The sequence below is a fragment of the Tenrec ecaudatus genome, chromosome 2, assembly GCF_050624435.1.
Source record: "Tenrec ecaudatus isolate mTenEca1 chromosome 2, mTenEca1.hap1, whole genome shotgun sequence".
Taxonomy (NCBI): Eukaryota; Metazoa; Chordata; class Mammalia; order Afrosoricida; family Tenrecidae; genus Tenrec; species Tenrec ecaudatus.
Window position 1 is genome coordinate 148,595,233 of NC_134531.1, and position 24,585 is coordinate 148,619,817.

The 24,585-nt window shown below is 47.7% G+C and overlaps 2 protein-coding genes across 4 annotated transcripts; both read right to left on the bottom strand.

The window, feature by feature from the left end:
* Window positions 1-3,583: 3,583 nt before the first annotated feature.
* Window positions 3,584-4,039, bottom strand: LOC142441041 (large ribosomal subunit protein eL27-like). Its single transcript, XM_075543143.1, has one exon. The coding sequence runs from the start codon at window positions 4,005-4,007 to the stop codon at window positions 3,597-3,599; it is 411 nt and encodes a 136-aa protein (XP_075399258.1). The 5' UTR covers window positions 4,008-4,039; the 3' UTR covers window positions 3,584-3,596.
* Window positions 4,040-12,268: 8,229 nt separating this feature from the next.
* On the bottom strand, window positions 12,269-23,251 carry GNPDA1 (glucosamine-6-phosphate deaminase 1). 3 transcript variants are annotated; one of them, XM_075541752.1, is made up of 7 exons: window positions 23,183-23,251; window positions 21,687-21,816; window positions 17,893-17,994; window positions 16,627-16,809; window positions 15,483-15,667; window positions 13,957-14,131; window positions 12,269-13,425 (listed from the first exon to the last, which is right to left on the bottom strand). In XM_075541752.1, the coding sequence occupies exons 2-7, from the start codon at window positions 21,808-21,810 to the stop codon at window positions 13,337-13,339; spliced, it is 858 nt and encodes a 285-aa protein (XP_075397867.1). In that variant the 5' UTR covers window positions 21,811-21,816; window positions 23,183-23,251; the 3' UTR covers window positions 12,269-13,336. The 3 variants fall into 3 exon arrangements, with proteins under 3 accessions (XP_075397867.1, XP_075397865.1, XP_075397866.1); XM_075541750.1 differs by having other exon boundaries at window positions 13,936-14,131; XM_075541751.1 differs by lacking the exon at window positions 23,183-23,251 and adding an exon at window positions 23,079-23,170 and having other exon boundaries at window positions 13,936-14,131.
* Window positions 23,252-24,585: the final 1,334 nt, after the last annotated feature.

Here is a 24,585-nt window from a genome sequence, read left to right on the forward strand (position 1 = left end):
AATATATCTGAGGACAGGGACTGCTGTGATTGCTCATGAACCCCCCTTCGGCTTTGTTTTAGCAGTTGCCGCGGTAGCCCTAGCATCTGTGGACTGGTTGGCATTGCTAGCGGTCATCTTATTCTAGAATTGCACCTTGTATTATAGTAGAAGGCAAGACACCTTCATAATGCAATTTTATGAAGGAAATGTATTTTTTCCCACCCAGATAGGACTTGAAGGTCACCTCCCAGACTGGTGTGTGCATCTGAGCATTGCCTCCTTTCTCCTGCAGGTACAAACTTCACTGCGCCGTTCTCACAAAGCAGAGCTTGGAAAGTCTTCTTGTGGCAGGAGGTCTGAGCTCCTATGAAGACAACTTCACTTTGGTAGGGCACTTTGCCCTTGAGTCAAGGGAAGACGGGGACACCGTGATACTCGGGTCCATGCAAGGCTGCCGGTCAGGAAAGAGCCTGAGTGGGCAGAGCTGTTTGTCCCCAGGCTTGTTTCACAGAGCCATTGTTCTGACAGTAGTCTGCGATTTGCCATGACCTGAAAGGACCCTCCTGGGCCTTTTTGTTGAGAACGAGCCAGAGAGTCCCTTTGCAGACACACAGACAGATAGTTCATCCTGCCCCAGGCAATAGTTTGGAGGGGTAAGGCTTCTTGAGGTTTATACGAGAAGTTTTGGGGTGTGCAACTAATAAATGAAAAGCTTCTACTAAACAGCTTTTTAAGTTAAGCCAGAGGCTTTGTGACTTATGCTTGAGATTGAACAGGCTCTGCAGGGCCTGCCTTTGTCAATCGAGTGAGCCTGTCCCGTCCATCTCAGTCTAGGTTTAGACTCACAGAAACATTCCAACAATGCACTGAGAGGGTTCCCTGTCCCCCACGCTCTTTGCCCTCCTCGTACAAGGCGCAATGCTAGGTACAGTCTTGTGAACTAGAGCCCATGAGCTGGAGCTGGACACTTCTGTTCCAGAATCCCATCCAGACTGACCGGTACATCAACACTCGTATCTCCGGAGGCTCCACTCGGCCACGACAGCTGCTCCTCCATGTCTGTGGTTAGTGTATTAGACATGTCTGCCCTCTCTGATGAACCTGGAATGCTCAGAAGCTGAAAAGGCCGATGACTTAATCATAGCCAGCCCAACAGATGAGCGAAATTTATTTTGATTGAGCAGGTTTTGTAGCTTGAAGCCCTTTACTTCAGGACACATCGCTGTGTAACCTTGTTAAGGCCCTTTCTCGCGTGGCTTCTGGAGCAATGATTAGAAGGAGACAAGGTTACCAAGCCATTCTTGGGGTCAGCTGGACCCAGGAGGCTCCGTCCTGGCACAGCAGACAAGCACCATCTCGGGCAAATACTGAGGCAGGCAAGGAAGCAAGCATGCACCTTCCTTTTGAGGAGATGAAATTCTCCAAATTCTCTTTGGCATAAGCATTACCAGCAGATGGCAGCATGTCCATGTTTTAAAAATGCAGGCACTAAGCCAGGATTCATATTTTGTTCCATTACAAGAGGCAGGTTTAATTTCTGGGGGTTTACATTTCCTTATTGTGTCTTAGATACTGCGGGGGACAGAATGGGTCTAGTGATACCAGCTAAGCAGGAGAGAAACTGTTGCCAAACCACTGTTCTTTCTCACTGCCATCGGGGAGAGCCTATATCCACCCTACAGGACACGCGGTAGAGCTGCCCGGTGGGTTTCCACAGTGTTAACTACGGGAGTAACAAGCCTTGTCTTTCTCCCAAGCAGCGGCTAATAGTTGAGAACTGCTGGCCATATGGTTAGCAGCCCCACTCAACCACCACGCAAGATCACTTAGGATCGCTTCAAAATGCTTGACCCGTAGTCGGCATTTTATGTTACTCTTAATAATGGCATTTCTCTTCTGTCACTGATATAGAGAACTTAAACTATCTATAAGGCCCGGACGTAGAACGGGAGTAATTGTAACCCTCTGGTAAGAGTAGCCAAGCAGTCTGCTCCCTGATCCAGCAATCTCTCTACTGGGCATATAGCTAAAAGAAATTAAGAATATAACATGAACAGACTATAAACAGCTATGTTTAGTGCAGCAGTTTCCACGTTAGCAACAGCAGAAACAACCAGATAGCCCAACTGTGGAGGGATGGATAAACAAGCTCTGATACACTCATACTATGGAGTTTTATGCATCAATAAAAAACAATGATAAACACTGAAAGACATGGACAAAACAAGAGAACATTATGCTTAGCAAACTGAGTCTTACAAAAATAAACATTAAGTATCACCGTTGTTACCCGGAAAAACAAGAGCTGTGGTTTATATGCCAATAGACATGATTGATGACTACAAAGAAGCCAGGGGCGGGGGTGGGAACAGAGAGGGGAGGGGTCAGACGGGAAGGGGAGGTTAAAAAAAATGGTTTAACAGGAAAAAAAAATTGCTTCATGGAAAACAAAAACTCCAGAATCCGTATCCTTTAAAATGAAATAATGGTCTGAGTGGCTAACAAGCAGAACGTTAAAACGGAAGTGGATTTGCAGTCTTTAATGACATAAAAGTTTGTTTCAAACTTTTATTTTTAATTTAAAAACTTTAAACGCAAAACCAAATTTTCAATCCCTTCTTCCCCCCTTTAGTGACATCCTCACTTCTTGGAGCAAAATTTGACTTACCTACCCTCTGTCCCCATCCTCTCTCAAGAATGTTTAGCCCAAGTTACTTTATTAATGCAGTTAGCCTAAGGTACTTCATGTAATGCAGCCTCTGTAATTTTCATAACTCTCATATAATCTGCCAGTATTTTTACCAGTTTACTGTGTGTAATCACTACTCTTGGTGGGAACTGTCAAGTTTATAGTTTAACCATCAGTGAGTGCTTCTAGATTTCAAGTTAATGCAGAGATAGTAAAAAGTCTGCCCTCATGAAATGTATATTTAGTGGGAAACAATAGATGTGAGATGACAAATGATTCCAAGAAAATAGAGTAAGGAGAGGAGATAGGGAACTGGGGACTGGTACTTTATACTGGAGGTTGGGGAAGATGGCTGAACATTTGGCAGATGAGCCGAAGCCTGAAGAAAGGAGTAAGCGATGGTTGCTCTCTGTGGGAAAGGGTGAGCCAGGCTCTTGCTCTAATGGACCTCCTGCCCTTTCTTGAGTGTTGAGTCAATGTTGAGAAAGCAGACATACTTAATAGAAGAAAGAAGAACACAAACCAGAGCTTTGAACCAGTTTATAAAAGTACAGTCATGGCCGACACAGCAAATTCAGAACAAACTAGGAAACTGAGTGCCCCAGAACAATCACCCAAGTGGAGCAGCTCTGGAATGGAAGACTCCAGGGTACTGAGTCCTGTGAGGAGCCAGAAGTGAGAGAATGACACTCATTCACATTGGCATAATTGGCTACCCTCTTTGATCCAGGCACTACTGTTTTCAAGCGATTTGGTTAGGCAGCACACTGTGCTGCCCTTGTTTTCTAGAAGGGGGATCAAGTGTGTCAGGCTGTGGATCCATGGTTTCTCACATTGTAGTACCCCCACATTCTTCAAATTTGAATCCATTCCGATTATACTTTTTTTTTATTTGGGGGTGTTTTAAATGATTTTGACTCAAGACCTAGAATCTCAGCTTCTGGAAGAACCACTTGTTTTTGCCTGTCTTGTACCTCTCCTCAAATTTGACCGTGGCCTCCCGACGGGCCTTGCGTTTAAGAGCAGGGTCTCTGAAGACATCCTTGTTGACGATGGTTTTGTCCAAGGAGATGCCTACGGAGTACCTTGTGGGCATGAGGTGATTATAGTTATACACATTCACAAAAGACTTGATCTTTGACCTCTTGGCAATTTTCTTCTTGCCCATGGCGGCTGTCACTTTGCGGGGATATTGGTCGATTCCAGCCACCAGGGCATGGCTGTAGGGGCGGTCGGAGGTGCAGTCGTCAATGTTCTTCACGATGACAGCTTTGTGTCCCGAATAGCGTCCCGCCGGGACCAGCACCACCTTCCCGGGTTTCATGAACTTGCCCATTTCGACAACAGGCTCTCAGGCCGACAACAGAAAGGAAGCCCGATTATACTTCTTTAGCTAAAATTCCAGTAAGGAGAGCCAGTTTGAAGCCCTGCTTTCATTTAGTTTTTAAAAACCTTTTATTGTAAATGATGTGTTTATAGAGCAGAGCACCAGTTTTACATTCAACGATCCATATGCATTTTGATTCAATTCATCCATTGTAATCCCTCAAAGTGCCATCACTTACTCCACTTTCTCCCTGTGTTTTCTCTTCCCGTTCATCCTCCTTTCCCAACTCTATTTTGTCCTTGGGTAAACGCTGTCTTTCGATGGTAAAGGGTTGATTATTCTAACAGGAGAATTCAGTTCTCATGAAAGGGTGACTAAGGGCTATAATCTTGGGGGTCTCAATAGTATCTGACATGTAAGCCTGGTCTTTTATAATTTTGAGTTTTGTTCCACATGTTCTTCGCCCTATATCCAAAACTTTCCAATGTGGTCCTTTTCAGAGCAGTTGGTAGTGGTGGCTGAGCACCATCTAGTCCTTGGTCTCGGTCATGGAGCGGATGTGTAGTCAGTCCAGTATTCCTATGGACTAAGTGTTTTCACTTTTTCTTCGAGATGGGAAGAGACCAATAGTTACACCTTAGATGGCTGCCAAAAGCTTCTAAGAACTTAGTTAATACGCACCAAAGTAGGATATAGAACTTTGTCTTTGTGAACTATGTTATGCCAGTTGACCTTGCTGTCCCGTAAGACGATGGTCCTGGTCCCCCAGGCCCAGCAACTCATTCCCTCAGGGTGTTCGGTTATGTGTGAGCAGCTTTTCCCCCTGCGTGCTCCACCACATTCATGGATAGAATTGCAGCAAAGGTCAATATAGGTAAACAGATGTCCTCTGTGGAATCTATTGATCTGAATGTCTGAGGGTATAGTCCCACTGCTCCCACCTTTGAGCAGCAGTCTGTCCAAGCAGCTCCTTGTAGATCACCACTGTTACAAGGACAATGCAGCAGTATTTGCCTCTGTTGGTTTTAACTTGTGCAAACCTCAGTTTCCTCCTGCCTCCAGACTTTTTTTTTTTAAACCCAATTCCCTCTTACTGTATCTTACCTTCCCCTTCCCTCAAGTTAACATGCGGCCCGCCGAGGACATGGTATTTTTGCCCCATTTTGTTTTTTACTTCAAAATAAGATGTGTGCATAGGAATTTGTTCATAGTTTTTTTTTTTTAACTATAGTCCGGCCCTCCAATGGGTCTGAGGGGCAGTGAACTGTCCCCCTGTTTAAAAAGTTTGAGGTGACTTCTCCCTCCCTTTAATCATAAAAAATGGTTTCTTTTTGTGTGAAAACTTGGACTTTTTTAAACAAAAGTAGTTGCATACAATATTTGTCTTTTCGTGATTGACTCATTGTACTCAGCACGGTGTCCATGTTTTGAGGTGTTTCACAGATTCATCATTACTCTTCATGTCTATTCCATTGTCCATCTATCAGAAGTTACTTATCCATTCTCCTGCTGCTGGCCATTTAGGATCTCTCTGCCTTGCTCCTGTGGCGCCTGGTGCGGTGAATGTGGTGCGCATGCATCTGTCTGCGACACAGCTCTCATTTCTCTAGGGTCTAGGCCAGAGAGCGGCTGCTGTGGCGTTGGGTGTTTCTGTTTTGTTCTTTTGCTGTTAATGCTTTGATTTGCATCTCTCCAATGGCGAATGATCATTTTTTCATGTTTATTGACTACTTCGAATCTTTGATAAAGCAGACCTCTACTTTTAAGCACATCTTATCAATTCTTCCTGTAACACAACTCTGTGGAGCACTGAGACCGATTAGAAGTGCAAATTGGGCACACTCAATCTGTGTAAGTGCTGGTTCTAATAAGATGGCGCCCGGGGGACAGACTGGCCTCAAAAATAGGCCTTTTCACAGTCCTGACTTCAAATAGGAATAACCAGTAGAGCTGTCGTCTGTAGTCTTTTCACTTAATTCTATTTTTTCTTTTTTTTTTTTAAGTCTTTACTGGGGTCTCATACAACTCTTATCCCCATCCATACTTCCATCCATTGTGTCAAGCATATTTGTACATTAATTGCCATCAACATTTTCCTCTACTTGAGCCCTTGGTATCAGCTCCTTACTTTTTTCCCCTCCCTCCTACACCCTGCCTCCTTCATGAACCCTTGATAATTTATAAATTATTACCATATATACTCATGTATAAACCGAGTTTTCCAGCACATTTTTAATGCCGTTTTTGTGGTAAAATTAGATGCCTTGGCTGATTTTCGGGTCAACTTATACTCGGAGGATATATGGTATTTTTTCATGCAATTCTATTTTTCTGTAACATACCTACTTAACATTTAAACCTTTCTTAACTGTATAAATATAATACAATATATTCATACAAGAAATACTACTCAACAAGACTACTTCTACAAGGTATATAGAGGAGCCTCAAAAACATGCTATGAAGCTAGGCATAAGATATTACATGTGTATGCTTCTTCCATTTATATGGAATGTCTATCACCCATAAAAAATCTCCCAACATTAAAAAGTTCAGGACCAGATGGTTTTACTGGGAAATTCTACCATTTAGAGAAGCCTTAATACCATCCTATACATAAACTACTCCAAAATATAGAAAAGGATGATATACTACTAAATTTATTTTATGAAACAAGTATAACTGATGCTTAAGTCTGCCAAAGACAAAACTAGAGTTGAAAATTATAGACCAATATCCCTTATATAGATGCTAAAAATTTCAACAAAACATTAAAAATGATGCATAATGATCAGATGGGATTCATACCAGGTGTGCATGTATGGTTCAATATTATTTTTAAAATGTAACCTACCACCATACGATCATAACAATCAATGCAGAAAGGCATGGATTTGATAAAACATAATGTCCATTCATAATAACAACACTTCACAAAATAGGAATAGAAGGGAAATTTCAATATAATTAAAGGTCATATATGCAAAACCAGAGCCTATTATCTCACTTATCGGAGAGAAATTGAAACCATTCCTTCTCCTAATGGTAACCAGACAGAGTTGCCCTTTATCACAACTTTTATTTGATACAGCCCTGGAAGCCTTAGAGCTTAAGACAACAAAAACATATTAAAGGCATCCAAAATCATCAGTGAAGAAGAAAAACTCTATTTCAAGAGACTCAATAAAACAAAAGGCTGAACTACTTGAAAACTTTGGCAACAGTGGGCTAAAAGACCAATACATGAAAATCAATTTGATTATTAGTATATTAAATAAGAGGACTTTGAAAAGGAAATCTAAAAAATCATAATAATACCATTTACAATACCCCAAAGATAAAATATTTAGGAATAAATCTAGAAAAATAAACAACAAAGAAAATTATAAAACACTTCTATAAGAAAACAAAAGAGACACATAAATAGAATATCTCATGTCCTTGGATAGGAAGACAATATAGTGAAAATATCAACATTACTGAAAGCACTATATAAATGCAATTTTATCCAAGGCCCAGCACAAAATTCTTCAAAGACATGGAAAAACTAATCACCAACTTCATATGGAAAAGAAAGAAACCAAGGGTAAATAAAACACTTAAAAAACAAAAAGTTGGAGGGGGTCTCACTCCCTGATTTCAAAACTTGTTATACAGTTACAGCAATCAAAACAGCTTGGTCTTAGTACAATGATATGAAAACCAATGGATTAGAGCAGAGAACCTAGAAATACAACCAAGTACCTACAGATACCTGATTTTTGATCAAGGACTAAAGTGAAGAAAAACAGCCTTCTCAAAACATGGTGCTGGAAAAATTGGATCTCTAGCTGCAAAATAACGAAATAGGACCCAAACCCTATACCATATACAAAACCAAACTTCAGATGGATTAAAAATCTAACTATAAACCCTAGAACAGCGGTTCTCAACCTGTGGGTCGTGACCCATTTGGGGGGGTTGAATGACCAGGGTCGCCCACTTCATAACAGTAGCAAAATTACAGTTATGTAGTAGCAACTAAAAATAATTTTGTGGTTGGGGGGGGGGGGTCGTCACAACATGAAGAACTGTATTAAAGGGTCACGCCATTAGGAAGGTTGAGAACCACTTCCCTAGCACCATAAGGATCATCAATGAAAACAATACGGACCGTAATACAAGGCATAAATACACTGCCAAACATCATGAAGACATCCACACTATAGAAGACAAAATAGAGGACCGAGGCCTTATAAAAATAAGACATTTGTTCATATCAGAAGACTCCATCAAAGTGTAAAAAGGGGACCCACAGATTGGGAAAAATATGTGACACTGATATATCATAAAGGGCTAATTTCACAAAATCCATATAAAATTACATCCTATTAACCTCCCTGGTGGTATAATTGTGTCAGTAATTTTGTACCCAAAGCAGTACATTGTTTTGCATAAAGATTTTTTATATTGTAGGCCTGTAATTCTTAAGAAATTACTCAATTTTAATCTCTCTAGTAGACATTCAGGTATGATAAACTTTAATACACAATTCTGCGAGTAATTCTAAGTCACTGTTGCTGTCATTTATCTGGTCTAAAATTCCTTTTGTCCTAAAGTGATACTTTTTTGATGCCACGGACCAAAAATTTCAAGGCAAAAAAAATTTTCCAAATGACAGAAAAAGGACAGGCAGAGCACTATAGACTGATCTAGGGACAAATCTGAGGTGATTTGCTTTGATACAATGTGATCCTCATAGTTTACACTGTATCACTGTGTGTGTGTGTGTGTTTCTCTCTTTTAGACTTGGAGTTTTGAATGTCCCGTCCAGTTCTGCCCCCATGCCCAAGCAGAGTCAGATCGCTCTGCGATCACAGTGGAGCAGTTAAGCGACTTCTCTGCAGTGTAATCCCGAGTGTGCCTCAGGGTTACCGCTTCTGACAGTTAACCTTTACCCCGAGCCACACTCAGGATTACCGCCAGGGAGGGTAAGAAAACAAATAACCCAATTTTTAAAGGTGGGCACAAGACATGGATAATTTACTAAAGATGATATCCAGCTAGCCAATAATCATATGAAGAAATGTTCTTGATCTATCAATAGCTATAAGAGAATTCAAATTAAAACAGTGTTGAAATACTACTTCACACTGACTCGGCAAAATTAATAACTGCTGGAGAAGTTGTATAGAGATTGGAATGGTCATACATTGCTGATGGGATTGCAGAATTGTCCAGCCACTATGGAAACAGTATGGTGTTTCCTTAAATAAATTTGATTAGAAATACCATATAGTCCTGCAATCTCTCTCAGTATAGATTCTAAAAGAAATAAGGAACAAAACATGAACAGATTTATGCATACTTAGGTTTGTTGCAGCAATTTCTATAATAGCAAAAAGAGAGAAACAACCAAAAACCTTGTCTGTAGAGGAATGGATAAATAAATCATGGTACGTACACACAATGGAATATTATGCATCCTTAAAAAACAATGACAAGTCTGTCAAGCCCAATTTGGACAAAACTGTAAGACATGCTCAGCAGAGGTAGTCAATCTCCCAAAGATATTTGATGACACCATATAAAGGGAAAAAAGAAAATGGTTTTCATACCAAGGGAAAGACTTTGAAGACTATAATGGGGGGTGGGGAAGCAAGAAGGGAAGGTGGGTGGGGGGACAAAAAACCACACTGAGGCTAGGTAGAGGGTGGTAGGGTGTTTACTGGGATAGTGTCACTGTTCTGATGCTATGGGGGTATGTTTGTGGTATGTTACACAAATAAAAGGAGAAAAAGTTAAGTGAAGGGTCACAGTCAAAAACTATAGTTTCCATATCCAAGAAATTTATGAAGTTAAAATATTTTTCCATCACCTATTCACTGCTATCAAGTCAATTTCAGTTCATACACCCTCTGGGGCAGGTAGAATTGTTCCATAGGGCTTCTGAGGCTATAAATACTTACAGAAGCAGCCGTGTTTTAATTGGTGGATTAAAACTGATGAACTTTCAGTTGGTAGCTCAATGCTTAACTCACTGTGCCACCTGGGCACCTTAAAAATGTTCAAAAAATGTAACTAGACAGCAGGGCACTTTTGGGGGTGATGGAGATGGACTGTAGTTATGAATTTCCCAACTCCATATACTTAATAAAAATCCCATCAATATAAACACTGTCTCAAACTGTTAAAAGCAAGCCCTTCTTTTAACTTCTACTTGTACATCTTTAATAGGTTATATTAACCCATGTTATTCTTTTACTGAATTTCAGTACAAAACTGGATACATGACCTACTTTCCCATACCTATTACTAGGTACCATGGAGTAGTCCCAACTCATAGGGCTCTGTGAAGGGAACACTGCCCAGGCCTGCACCATCCTCAGTCATTATGTTTCAACCCTGTATCAGTCTGTCTCACTGATGGTCTGCCTTTTTTTTTTTTTTGCTATCAAGCATGCGTTACTCCAGGGACTGGTCCCTACTGTACACGAGTACAAAGTATATGAGTCAAAGTCTTGCATCTTTGCTTCTAAGGATCATTTTGGCTGTACTTTTAAAAAATCATTTTATTAGTGGCTCATACAGCTCACAATCTATACATACATCCATTGTATAAAGCATATTTGTACATTCATTGCCCTCACCGTTCTCAAAACATTTGCTCTCCACCTAAGCCCCTGGCATCAGCTCGTTTTTTCCCCACCCTCCCCAGCTCTCCTTGAACCTTTGATAATTTATAAATTATTTTCTCTTATCTTGCCCTGGCCAATGTCTCCCCTCACCTACTCTTCTGTTGTCTGTCCCCCAGGGAGGAGGTCACATGTAGATCCTTGTAATCGGTTCCCCCTTTCCAACCCACCCTCCCTCCACCCTCCCAGTATCACCACTCACACCACTGGACCTGAAGGGATTATCCTCCCTGGATTCCCTGTTTCCAGTTCCTGTATGTACCAGTGTGCATCCTCTGGTCTAGCCAGATTTGTAAGGTAGAATTGGGATCATGATAGTTGGGGGGAGGAAGCATTTAAGAACTAGAGGAAAGTTGTATGTTTCATCGTTGCTACATTGCACCAACTGGCTTGTCTCCTTCCTGAGAGTCTTCTGTGAGGGGATCTCCAGTGGCCTACAAATGGGCTTTGGGTTTCCACTCCGTACTTTCTACCTCATTCACTATGATACAATTTTTTGTTCTGATGATGCCTGATACCTGGCTGTATTTCCAAGGCAGATTTCTTTAGTCGTCAAAGACTTTTCCTTTGGTGTGAAAAGCATTTTCTGTATATACCTTACACTTGTGCTATTCAACAGGAGTCCTGGTGGTGTAGGGGTTCCACACCTTGCTGATAAGATGTAAGGTCAGCAGTTCAAAGCCACCAACTGCTCTTTGGGAGAAAGACTGGGCTTTCTATTTCCATAAAGAGTTACAGTCTTGGAAACTGACAGGGGCAGTCCGACCCTGTCCAATATAGTTGCTGTGAGTTGGTACTGACTTGGTGGCAGGTTTTGTCATTCAATACTTTGCTCATAAAACCAAGCCAAGCCCACTGCTATCCAAGGAGAGTATTGTAACTTGAGACCTAATTTTTTTTCTTCTATCTTTTCAGCTTGAGAAATGCTGTTTTTTTCCCTTTTGGTTTTCTAACTTATTATTTTTGAACATTTTAATACTCTGCCTTTGCCTTTTGAGCTTCCCTTTGAAATCTTCGGGTCAGCTCCCATGCATTGCTCCCATTCTCTTGAGTTTGTGTTCATGTTACAGCAAGTTTCCGAACCTCCTCTGACTTCCACTTTGATGTTTTCCTGCTTTCCTTCCGAGTGACCTTTTGCTTTCTTCGTGTATGATGCCCTTGATATCAACTTACCTGGTGTTCAGTCATCAGTGTTCTATGCACCAAATCTATTCTTGAGATGCATTCTCAAATCAGGTCTTGAGATTAACTTTTATACCCAGCAGTTTTTATACTCCTCATTACAAAGCTGCAGTTATATTCTCGTTGGATCACTAGTGTAGTCTAAGCATTGTGTTTGCTGTTGCTCGTCTATCTGTACCCATTTTTTCACACAGGTGCTTTATTTTTAGAAAAAGTTTCACCCTGGTGATTAGAGGTCGAAAGATAGTTGTGAGGGCTGTGACATTCCTACAGGACGGGTATGAGGAGTGAATGCCATTTCCAAAATATACCCTTTCCAAAATGTATCAGCCCAGATAATCCACTCTTATCCTCTGGGGAAGAAGTCTGCAAATGACACATTTTATTTGAAAAAACTGAATTTAATAGAAAATATTACATTGTAAACAAGTTCATTCATCCGTTAGACCGAAATAGAATGTCACCACAATCACATACAAAGGTTGAAGACGAAATGCTGGTAGTAAATGCAGCACTACTAAGAGATGTGAGCCAGTCTTGGCAAGGTCTTTCTAAAAAGAAAGGTAACTTCGAACTGGCAGGCACAGGAGCAGGGAGAAGGCAACATCGAGCCCACAAAGGCTTACTTGGGAGAGTAAGAGGGATGCCGTGCACTGGACTCATCTTTGCATAAGGGCAGAAGCATAAATGGAGAACGCGGCCTGTTTCCTGATATTGTGGGAATTTTAGGCCATACATGAACACTGAAATGGAGGTGGTGTCTGCCTCCCCAGGAGACTCCCTTCTGACCTTCAACTGAGAGAGAAGCCATTGAGACCATTTAACAAAAACACAGGGCTCTGGGGAGGGAAGAGGGTTTCTGCCTTCTTCCTGGTGCCCTCAGGGCCCTGAGGGAGAGGAGTTTGACGTGTCTGGACCCCCTGGGAATCTGGGCTCATCTGCAAAGGCCTTCTCCACCCAAATCCCGCCCCAAGGAGTCCTCCCAGGTCACAGAAAGGTCAGCTGTGAGAACAGAAAACTACGGTTGGGGGAGGAAGGAAGGGAGCGTTTTCTTTCCATGACCCTTGTCATTGAGCAGGGACTGCTTCCTCACACTGTCAACAGCCTGCATCTTAATCTAGGACAGCAGGTCTCCAAAAAGGGGCCAGGTCAGTGCAACATACCCAAGCGCCAGTTCCCTCCTGAGGACAAACCAGAGGAGGAATGGCAGGGGCTCCTGAGGAGTGTGGTGGGCATGGAAATAATGCCAGACGCAGAACAGGAAGTTAATGCCCCTCATCTACATGTGGTAGGGATCAAGAGTGTGTGATACATTTCCAGAAATTTTTTTCCTTCGGAGTATAGCAAGAATGAGCTGTTCGCCCCTTTATCTGGACTGACCATACTGGATAAAAGACAGCCGATTCTATTCTAAAGCCCATTTCCAGAAAGACCCGTGTGGCTTAAATTAATAAGGTACTTGGCAGCAGGCTCCAGGACAGGTTAGTCACTGTATGGTTTCTTCGAAGGCTGACTCTCCTCCTTCATACTGTACAAGGGGTCCACCAGCTTGCTATGAACAAGCATTAATCCTAGCAGAAAAAGGAAAATAGCCACTGGTTACCATAGGCAGAATTCCACATGCTGATCAGCAGCAGGCTCTCAGATTGTTCTAATACCGACACTCGTCCCCTTGACTCTGTGGCCCCCAAGTGACAAGCCCCTGAGAAAAGGCGCAGACTCTCCTGATCCCACCTCAGTAAGTTCAGGCACCCGGAGATCTGACTAGAACCACTGATGTGGTTTTCTCCCAACAAACCGGGGGTGGAGAAGGCTTTAGTGAAATGATCTACATTTCAAAATTTAAAAAATAATTAAAAAGCCATCAACAGATGCATTATAAATAAAGCTCTGGGGGGTGGGATATGCTGAGGCTGAACATTGCCAGGCACTCACACCACATGGAAACACATCTTCAGAAAGGGGCTCCTGTTGTCAGGGTGCGGGGAAGAATGACCGGGCACTGGGAGACATAGGGTTTGATCTGTATCAGAACCACAAGTTGCCTATGAAAATGATGGGCATAAGAAAGGCAGGCCCACCTCTCCCCCTCCCTCTGGCACCTTTGAAATACTTGACAGTTTTGACTTTGAGCTCCAGGGTGGCGTCCTCATCGCACACAAACACCACCCTAGGATGCTGCTGGAAGGCAGACACGGTCCACATGTGGTTCACGCCCTCCTCGATGGCCTTGTACAGGGCGAACGCCTTGTGAGCACCAGTGATGAGGATCATCACCTGGGGAGGGAGAAGCAGGCAGTGATGGCGGGGGACAGCAGGTGCTAGACTCTTGGATTCTAGTCAAGCCACCCCAAACGGGGCTAAGGGCTATTGTAGTGTTAACACTCAGTGCCCCCGGTGCTCTACCACACCAATGAGGCAGTATGTAGGGAAGAGGAACCCTGGGAGATGAAATGACTTGCTATGGCCTCAAAGCTAAGAAGCAGGAGATCCAGTTAGACCAGGGGGTTTTGAGCCTGCAGCCTGTGCCCAGGGACCATGCGAGTACTTCTCAGTGCCTTTGATGATGGGGAGGCAAAGCCCTCTGAAGAGACCCGCCGTGGGAAGTTCTCATCCCAGCACCTGGCCCTGGGGGGCCCTAGTTGGGTGACTTTCCAGTAGCAAGTGGCGAACCAAGGAGGGTCTGGGAGCACTGGTGCCATATCTGGGTCCCTCAGGTGGAATCCTAGAGGCTGCCCCTCAATCTTGTCGCCTCATTCAGGAGGACTTACTGTTCCTTTCCTACAAGATGAGAAGCAGAGGCAGAGAAAGGATGGCACTATATGTGGGGACCCCTCAGCAACCCAGAACTCAATGTAGAGAAGAGTACATCCCGGGCTCCAGTCCCGGGTACCATTCCAGACCAAGACACACTGTGGGCTTGCACCCTCTCCGGCAGCGGCAGTGGCTTCTCTGGCTCCTGATCCCAGGTCACCCCGCAGAAGCCTGGGGACTGGCATTCATCTCACAGGTGTTCCCTTTACACAGAAATGCTTGGGGCCTCGCTCAGAGAAACTTGAAAGTAAACTTGTAGCAGCTCCCACCGAATTTACCTCAGAAAAGATGATCTGCTAAAATTCTAAGGAAATTGAAACTGCAAAATGTTCAACTAATTACCTAACTTTTTCAGGAGGTGGGGTGGTGGAAAGCTCAAGTCAGTTCAAGACAAAATTATTTTCCACTGCGCCGTGCCAGGCTGGCTGATCCCTGGGAGTAACAACGCATGCCTCCCTGGGCAGCCGAGGGCGTCCCAACAGCGGCCAGCACCAGCTAGAGAACAAGGCGGTCCCTCTTAGTACTTGGGCAGGTGTGAGTGCTATTCCAGTGTCAATGGAGTCGGCCTCTTGTTTGCCCATAGGAAGCATGGGAGGAGTCAGGAGCCAGGGCCACGTCCGTGTGTAAACACACAGAAAGCCCTCCTCGCACATGGTTACCTCTGAGGAAGAGGAAGGCAAGGTGGAAGGAGCCAGTGGGGAATTCAGCCTTATATACAATGTCTCCATTTTAAATAAGAATAGACTCAGGTGTTTTCCTTATACTTAAAAACCAAAACAAAACCCTTAACTCCAGCTCTATAATGGCCCCTTACCTCTCTTGAATCCATGACGGTGCCCACACCTACCGTCAGGGCCATGGTGGGCACCTTGGAGAGGTCTCCCTGGAAGAACCTGGCGTTGGCCAGGATGGTGTCCATGGCCAACGTCTTCACACGGGTCCTGGACACCAGGCTGGAGCCCGGCTCATTGAAGGCAATGTGTCCATCAGGGCCGATGCCTGTCCGAGAGAGCGAGCCAGGGCAGCCTGTGAGGCCCTGGGGTCCAGGGTTTCAAGAAAAGACCACCTCTCCTTCCCCAACAGAGGTCTGGAAAAATCCTTAGACAGCATGTCTCTCTTCTCTTCTTCCCCCTCCCCCCCCCCCCCCCCCCCCGGCAGGTCTGCCTTCAGCATCTGAGTTCCACCCAGCTCTATCTGAGGCCCACAGACATCTAGCGACTCCTGACCACCTCCCCTCGACCCTGAAATGCACAGCCTAAAACACCAAACCCATGCCCGTCGACTCAATTGTCTCATGGCGGCTCTTGTGAGAGACAGGACTGCCCTGTGGGGTCTCCAAGACTCAAATGTTCACAGAGCCAACTGTCTTGTCTTTCTCCTGAGAGCAGCTGGCGGGTTTGACTCACTGACCACCTTCGGGATAGAAGCTGGAGCTCCGGGGCTCCTTTACCTTGAAATACAGAGCGCGGGCGGGCACTTCAGGGGTAACAGCAGACAGAAATGCACAAGGATGGTGCAGGGAAAGAAGAGCAGAACGCTGAGGGTAGACAGCTCAGTCCCTGCCCTCACCCCGCCACTGCTCGTTGGCTGGCTGACCTTGGACAAGCCACTTCACTTCTCTGGGGTTCAACTGGCCACTGAGAGCAGATAGGGGATGAGGACAGAACCTTTTGGAACTGGAATTTAAATGTTCGATTAGGTTCCACGCCTGATTCATGACACCTCAAGCCTGGGGCACAGACAGAATCTCAGAGTCCAAATGCAAACCTCCTGTCACAAAGCGGACATCACAGTGCAGAGCTCATGCAGGGACAGGATCTCAGCACCGTCCCCCCACCCCCAGAGGGTAAGAGGGCCCGCTGTCATTACACAGGCAGGGTCTTGTCTTCCTCCTCCCCGTCTCCTCCCACCAGGCCCCGGCCCCACCCTGCACACTTGCCACTGCGGGCCTCACTCACCTCCAAGGAACAGCTCGATCCCGCCGGCTTCCTTGATCTTGTCTTCGAAGGCGGTGCACTCGGCCTGCAGGTCGGCTGCGTTCCCGTCCAGGATGTGGGTGTTTTGGGGGTCGATGTCAATGTGCTTGAAGAAGTTGTTCCACATGAAGGAGTGGTAACTCTGGGGGTGGTCTCGGGGAATACCTGCAGAGCCAGGACCACCCTGTCACACGCAGCAGGCTGGGTTAAAGGCCTGCCACCAACAGGGCTAGCAGGATGCCCACAGACCCACAGGTCACCTGCGGTACCAGCCTGCTCGCCCCGTCCCTCAGGAAAGGCCAAGTGTCTACTCGATGCCACCACTTATGACCAAGGAGCTGGATGAGGCCCTTCATCCTGAGCACCTTTTCACCATGAGGGAGCCTGGGACCACTCCGGGCTTAGACAAACGGGGGGTGGATGGCGCCCACCAGGGTAGGGAAATGGGCACAGCTCTCAGCCTGCACCTGCCAACCCACCATTCACCTTGCTATGCCCTGGTGAGCAGCTCAGCCCGAGTCCCACACGAAACGCCACATTGTGAGAGAGAACGGTCTCAGGGTTTCCTGTTCGGAGTGTCTTCAGCCAGGGAGAACCCCTCAGTGTGTGGTGAAGCTCCAACAAAGTCATGGTGATGTTAGTGAGGGGCCAAAGGGTAACTTTCGGGCAGCAGAGGCAAGGACCAGACAGGCCAACCCAACCGTGGGCGCCACGAATGCGTCAGCCCCACATTTACAGCCACCCATTCTGGGAACATGGCGCTGAGAGGAGGCAGAGGAGGAGGGGCTAGTGGAGGAGTTAGTAACAGCTTACTGGCACACGGGGCGCCATCGTCACTGGGATGCCTTTCAGTGCTCACGACCTGTGGCACCAGCTTTTCAACTTTGTTTTCTTAAAGCAGAGTAAACCAAGTCTCGCAAGAGGTGGTGTTGTGAGGTGCTACGGCGTCGGTTCCGACCCATAGCAACTTGATACACACAAAACTGAAGTGCCCGGTTCTGCGCCAGCCTCACCACTGTCCCCGTGCCTGAGCCCACTGTCGCAGCCACTGTGCTGCTCCATCTCCCAGAGGGCCTGCCTCTTTTTCACTGTCCTGCCACGTTACCAAGCATGACGTCCTTGTCTAGGGTCTGGTCTCTCCTGACCACATCCACAGTGCGTGAGGCGAAGATAGAGATGTTGACACAGCGACATCCCTGGCTCCTCTTGAGGGCCCAGCCTGTGAGGAGGAAGGGCTGGGAGACTCACCCACGTACTCATCCATGTTGAACGTCTTCACGAATTTGAAGGAGAGGTCCCCATTGTTGTAGTACTCGATGAGCTTCTTATAGCAGTCGAGCGGGGTGCTCCCTGAAAGGGGCCACAGACATGACTATACCTCGGGGCACCCAAGAAAAACAAGTTCTGCCCCAGTGCTCCAAGCCCAGCTGCCAGCCGTCAACTACTTGGTCAATGGCTCTTTCCTCACTAGACCGGAAGCTCCAGGAGGGCAGGACTGTTGGTTCCCTGCCAAGAACCCAGCGGCTGGCGCAGTGATGACTGGCATGGCTGTGGTTCATGCCTACGATGGATGCAGGAAGCACATGGCCCTGTGGTGGGGATGCCGAGAAGCTGCCCTTGGAAGTGCTCCCGGCCCCAAGACAGGGCCACAAACAGCTATGTCAGCGGTGCTGACAGGAAACACAGGCCTCCCCCAGGGCTTAGGGTAGAGACGGTTCCCTGAGGAGTAAATCCCAAGTTGAGTCTTATTAAAAAGGGCGGGGATGGGGTGGCAGGAGGACCACAGTAGATTACAAGACTAAAGATACATGAACTCGGATAGAATTCTAGACTACTTAGTTTTAAGACATATGGAACAATTCAAAATACTTGAACATAGTATTAGATGACACTATAGAATGAGTTTTAATTTTCTTAAGTGTATTTGAAAATTTTTTAGATAGAACATCAAAACCCCCAGAAGGTTTCTCATTTCACTGTGTAGTAACAGTTCCTACATAACTCAGCTCCTGACTACCTCCCCCACCTCTACTCACACTGGTCCAAGCCCCCTTCCACCTCGCCAGCCACACCCCTGCTCTTCCTCCTCCTCCTCATCCTCCTCCAGGGCTCTGCATGGCTCACTCACTTTTTTAGTGAGACGTCCCCTGCTTCCACATGCAGTGCTACAACCTGTGCCCTGACCTAGACTGCCCCAGTGTCTGGCCCTGTACTATTTTCCTCCGTACTGTTTATCACCAGCTAGCATCCTCTATATTTTGCACATCCACTTGTTTATTGTCTGTCCTTCCCAGTACAATTCAAGCTCAGGGGGAAGCAGAAAGCTGTCTTTCTGGTTCATCATTGTCTCCCCAGCACTAAGAATAGCTCAGCCTGGGTGAGCAATCAATAAATATCGGCTGAATGAATGTGCCAGTTCTCTCTAACCCATGCCAAACAATCAACCTACCCTGGGGCCGGAAGACTAGATGGTGCCCGACTACCGCTAGCAGCCTCTCTGGAAGGGATCACACTAGAAGGGCCTGGCTAGAGTGAGAAACTTCAAGAACCAAAGTCAACATCATAAAAGGGTTGATGGGTTGGATGGAGGCTGGTGAACGCCTGACTATAGCCCTTGGTCACCTTCCTCATCTGGAAATGCACTTAGCCCCAGGGTTCAAATTCCAGCTAAGCGGACAGCTCTGTAAGGGAGGTGCACACAGCACAGAATAACCAAGCATTTGAGATCAAAAGGGCAGCATTCGCCCAGGGACAAGGCTCCGAGGGTTAGGGGGAGTAGAAGCCGGAAACACGAGGAGAAAGGGGAACAGGTGATGGGATGTTGAGGGGACGGATGAGGTGAAACCAAATGTGGCAAACGGCTGGAAGTAATCCAGTGCTCTCTTCTGTGAACCTCTGCCCAATTTACAGCAAGACGGAAACACACACCATCAGCCTGGACCGTCGACAAGACCTCTGCTCTACCCAGATCACGTGTAAGGGGGTTCAAAGGCTCGTGGAAATACTTCATTGTCTACTTTTCCATGCACTCTGTGAAGTCTCCTCAGTCTACCGACCGCTATTCTCCAAACCTCTAGCTCAGCGGTTCTCAACCTGTGGGTCGTGACGCCTTTGGGGTGGAACGACCCTTTCACAGGGGTCACCCAATTCACAACTAGCAAAATGACAGTTATGAAGTAACAACAAAAATAATTATATAGTTGGGGAGAGTCCCACAACATGAACTGTATTAAAGGGTCTTGGCATTAGGAAGGTTGAGAACCACTGCTCTGACTCTTCCCGCGAACTTCTTGGTATTTAGCCAACCCATTCCTTTTCTGCTTTTTACTTAGAGTTGGTTTCTGTGGTTTCTACCCCAAACCCTAAGTGGAGCTTCAGAGAACAGAAGCACTGTTCCAGGGAACCGAGAACACACTGCAGGTTCAAGTGTGACAGGCAGGAAGGGGCCCGGGGCTTTGAGGGCCTCAGATGCCGCTGTGAGCAACGTGGACCTGGCCATGCAGATGATGGGAACTAGGGCAGGTCGGGGTGAGGGGGTGGGGGATGGGGTATAAAGCAGAAGCCCAGATTCTGAGCCAGGTGGTGGAGGTCGGGTCACCCCAGTTAGAAGACAGGGTGTTGGCCCAGCTCCTGCATGGCCCGAGACACCAGCCATTTCGCAGACGCAGGCAAACACCGCTCCCCAAGCATCCAAGGGTGGAGGTAACAAATGTGGGCCAACAGCTCACACCTAGCTGGCTCTCTGTTCTTGTACAGCCGATAAGTCAACAATTCTTTTGATATTTTTAAATAGAAAAACAAAATTAAGACAGCGATTGTGTGAGGTGAAGTTCTTCATGTGTCGCTAGTTTGGTTGAGTAGGAGGTGCCCAGGTGGGGTAAGGCCAGGACTGTTCACCAGCAGGCCGGAGCTGCAAGCCCACCAGCCACTCCACAGGAGGGAGAAGAGACTGTCTGATGCCAGAAAGAGTGACCTCCTCGGAAGCCCTACACACGGTGACTATGAGTCAGAAGGCACTCAATGGTGGGGAGTCTAGTTTGGGTTTGGGGTGGCTGAGCTGCAGAGCTAGCGGTGCTGGGCACGCTGTGGCTAGCAAAGCATAGACCATTCACTATCTGGTCAGAGGAAAAGGGTGGAGAGCCCTGCCTCTAAGGGATGGGTCCGGTAGGGCCGGATGGAAGCCTTGGGGAAAATTTACTCCGCCTCTGAAGAAACAATCATGCCATTTGCTTTGAGACACTGGAGTGAAAAACTTGATCTTCCTATAGAGATCATGCTGATTTTCCCTCAAAGAAGCGAGTGAGGTTCTAGTTGGAAAATGTGTGTAAGCAAGTCATAGGGAAAATGATTTGTATGACCACCTGAATTCTGTCAAGCACAGTAATCAGGGAGAACCACTCCAGATGCACAGAAGATAAATCAACCCACCACACACAATGGCTATCGCTGAGCAGTACCCACTGACTGGATCAATCCTGATTCATAGCTATCCTAGAGGACAGAGCACAACTGCTCCCTAGGGCTGCCGAGACTGCAAATCTTCGTGCGCACAGCCAGCCTCCTTTCTCCCTTGAAGCTGCTGGAGGATTTGACCTTGCTGTGAGCAGCCCACGGAACCCTGGTGGTGCAACGGTTACTGCAGTTCCAAACCACCAGCTGCTTCAGGATGCAGGACGGGCTTCCTACTCCCATGAAAAGGTAGTCGGTCTCTCGGGAACCCACAGGGGAGGTGCTACCCTGTCCTAGGGGTCACTATGAGTCGGCATGGATTCTATGGCGGTGAGTTCGGTTTGGGCTTTTGGGTAGCAGGTCAAGGGCCAACCCACTTCGCCACCAGAGCTTTTCCTTAGAGCACTGTGGCTTTGTAACTCTATTAACCCTGCCAACAAGGAGTGACAGTGCATGTAGCCTAAAGATATTCTCAGAATCCTTCTTGAAGTCTCGGCTCAGTGAGCCCACCTATCTTGGGCCCTCAAAGAGCCCACCTGATGCCCACTTCCTACACACCCCCATCCCTGTCTCCTCCCTGTCCCACAACACACCAGTGGGAAGGCCCAGGGTGAAGAATTTCTGGGGCCCGGGGTTAAACTGGATGATGCGGTTCCTGATGTATTTGGCTGCCCACTCGCTGGCTTGAGAGTAGTTTTCCATGACGATGAGCTTCATCTTGTCCTGTAAGGAGGTGACAACAGTGAGTCAATGGTAAGGGACATGGGTGGAAAAGGAATGCAGGTAGCTGGAGTGGGATGGAGGGATGGGTTAGGAATCCCTCCCACCCAGCAAAACCCTCCTCTAAAGAAAGCAGAGGAATTCCGACTGGGCGAGCCTCCACCAGCCAGTAGGAGGCTACAGTGAGCTAGGCCTGAGTTCTAATCTCAGTTCCTTCCGGAATGCACAACGGACTGCAGAGTGAAGTGCTAGGCGCTAGGCAGTGTGCACCCACCGGCAGCAGTTCGGTGGGATTCGCTCGTCCTTGGAAGTACTCTGAGGCACTTTCCCCGGAGCCTGCAGAGCCACTGTGAGCTGGGTTGGGTTTGGAGGACCTTGGTCGAAGGCCTCCAGTCCTCAGAAGCTGTTTCCTCGTATGGAGAGGGGCATTCCTGCCTCACAGACTCACGATGGTGAATCCGAAACGAGAAGGTGCATGTGAAGCACACAGCCCAAACCCAAACTCGCCGCCCTCAGCGATTCCAATTCACAGTGACCCTACAGAAGCAGAGCGCCTCCATCATCCTCACCTGGAATGGCTGGTGGGTTTGAACTGCTAACGAGTCAGCACCGCCAGGATGTCATGTTAACTAGGGCCAGCAGGGTTGAAAATCCACCCAGTTCTCCTCATTTCTACGCCTGGTACCCTTTACTTCAAGAAAAATGGTCAGAGAATCATCGTGGGCCACTAGAACCGATTTAGAGAAAACCAAACAAGCCACCCCAAACTCTTTGGCAATCCCAGAGGACCATGGAGCTCCACCTTCCTCCTGCCACAGCCCCGTCAGACAGGTCCTCATGTTGTGGTGACCCCCAACCATAACATGATTTTGCCTCCTACTTCATTACTGTCCTGGAGCCACTGTGATGAATCGGGGGACCCCTGTGAAAGGGTCGTTCGACCCTCGGGTTGGGAACTGGGTTTCGGAGGCTGTGACTCTAGAGGCCGGAAAGCCTCAGCTGTCTCCGGCGGAGCAGCTGGCGATTTAGAACTGCTGACCTTGCGGTTACAGCCCAACTCGGACCCTGCTACACAGCGGGGCGCCGAGCTGTGTCGAGGCGTGTAGGCGCCCGCCGGCTCTCCCAGCCTTGTGGACCCCTCAGGGCCCCCAAATGCCCGCGGCGTCCGGGGGCCTGCTGCTCCCCCAGCGCCCGGTCAGCCCGACGGCGGCGGAGTCCCGTCGTGGGGCGAGCCGCGCAGACGTCGGGGGCCACGGCGCGCTCACCTCCCCGCGGAGGCGAAGGGGCCAGGGCAGCGGGCAGGCTCCGGAACGACACGCCTGCCGGGCCGCCCCCCGACCCGGGTCCCCGCTCCAGCCGCTCTACTCACCCGCCGGCTCCCGCGGACGCTGCGGCCACAGCGCGGACGGTTCCGCTCCGCGCGGGTCACGTGGCGCGGGTCACGCGGAAGCGCCGCCCACCGCCCCGCCCACCGCCCCGCCCACTCCGAGCCGCTCCGCCCACAGCCCCGCCCACTCCGGGCCGCCCCGCCCAGCCGCCGTGGCCGCCGCGGGAGCCGGACTCTGCCCTGGCCCTAGCCTTGCGTCTCGGACCCCGGGGCCCGCCGGTCTGGAAGGGGACGTGGACAACTCCCTCCGTGGGCGGCGGGGGTGGAGCAGGCTTGCGTGGAGGAGGAGCGGGGCGTGGGTGTTCCAGGCTGGGACCCGAGAGGTGGGGAGAAAGGTGCACCGTCGCTTTTTCCTTGGAGACTCAGTGGGGTGTCCGCGGCCACGGCCTTCTTCACACCTGCCGTTGTCGTTGTGAGGTGCCATCGAGTGGGCTTCCACCCGGAGCGACCCTTTGCACAACAGAACAAAACACTGCACAGTCCTGTCCATTGATAGAGCCACGGTGTCACTCCATCTGTGGGTTTCCGGCACTGTAGCTCTTTACAGTAGAAAACCTTGGCTTTCTCCTGCAGAGGCTGGTTTTGAACTGCCGACCTTGCAGTTAGCAGCCCCAACAGGCAACCCTGGTTACTATGCCGCCAGGGTTCCTGTGCCTACAGTTTGTTGTTGTGAAGTGCCCTCGATGATTGGCGCTTGGAATGTGAAAGTCTTCCTGAAGAGGTTACTTATTTGCCGAGTGTATTAGAACTTAAATGCTCAGCACCTCATTTACAGACGGCTATGGATGGCAGTGAAAGCCCAAAGTCCATTTGCAGAGTTTGCACTGCTACCCAGCCTCCATCAAATTGTTTCTGATTATTAACCAGGGCTGTGAGTAGTCTTGCCTTCTGTCTTGGAGAGTGGATTGCGGCCTGGAAAACTCACAGGCAATTCTAATCTGGCCTATAGGGCCGATGTGAGTCAACAACAACTTGATGGCAGGGAGAAAACAACAAGAAACCTAGGCAGCCCAAGGAGGGGCAGTCTCCCTTCCAGGCTTGCCTGGGTAGTCCTTGATGGAAGTTGCAATACGGGGAGTGGAACAGGTTGTATGCATTCGTGTTTCTGAGCTGCATGGCTAACTGCCAAGTCAGCTGTTAGAAACCACCAGCTGCTCCGAGGGAGAAAGACGCCTCTTCTTCAGTAAACAACAGCAGAGTTATAGTTGCAGAAACCCAAAGGGGTGCTTTTACCCTGTTCTGTAGGGTTGCTATGCGTTGTAATGAACTCAATGGCAGTGATTTAGATGAGTGAGGTTTTTGTCCCATAAAGCCACTGCAAAGTCAGCAGTTCAAACCCACCAGCTGCTATCAGGGAGAACGGTGAGATCTTTCTGGTCCCTAAA

What these genes read in the sequence shown, in the direction of transcription:
- GNPDA1 (XM_075541750.1), bottom strand. Translation starts at nt 21,810, where the DNA reads ATGAAGCTCATCGTCATGGAAAACTACTCTCAAGCCAGCGAGTGGGCA. An exon ending in CACCCTGGGCCTTCCCACTG is followed by an intron (nt 17,995 to 21,686) that starts GTGTGTTGTGGG and finishes GGCCCCTTTCAG; the next exon opens with GGAGCACCCCGCTCGACTGC. An exon ending in GATCGAGCTGTTCCTTGGAG is followed by an intron (nt 15,668 to 16,626) that starts GTGAGTGAGGCC and finishes TCTCTCGGACAG; the next exon opens with GCATCGGCCCTGATGGACAC.
- LOC142441041 (XM_075543143.1), bottom strand. Translation starts at nt 4,007, where the DNA reads ATGGGCAAGTTCATGAAACCCGGGAAGGTGGTGCTGGTCCCGGCGGGA.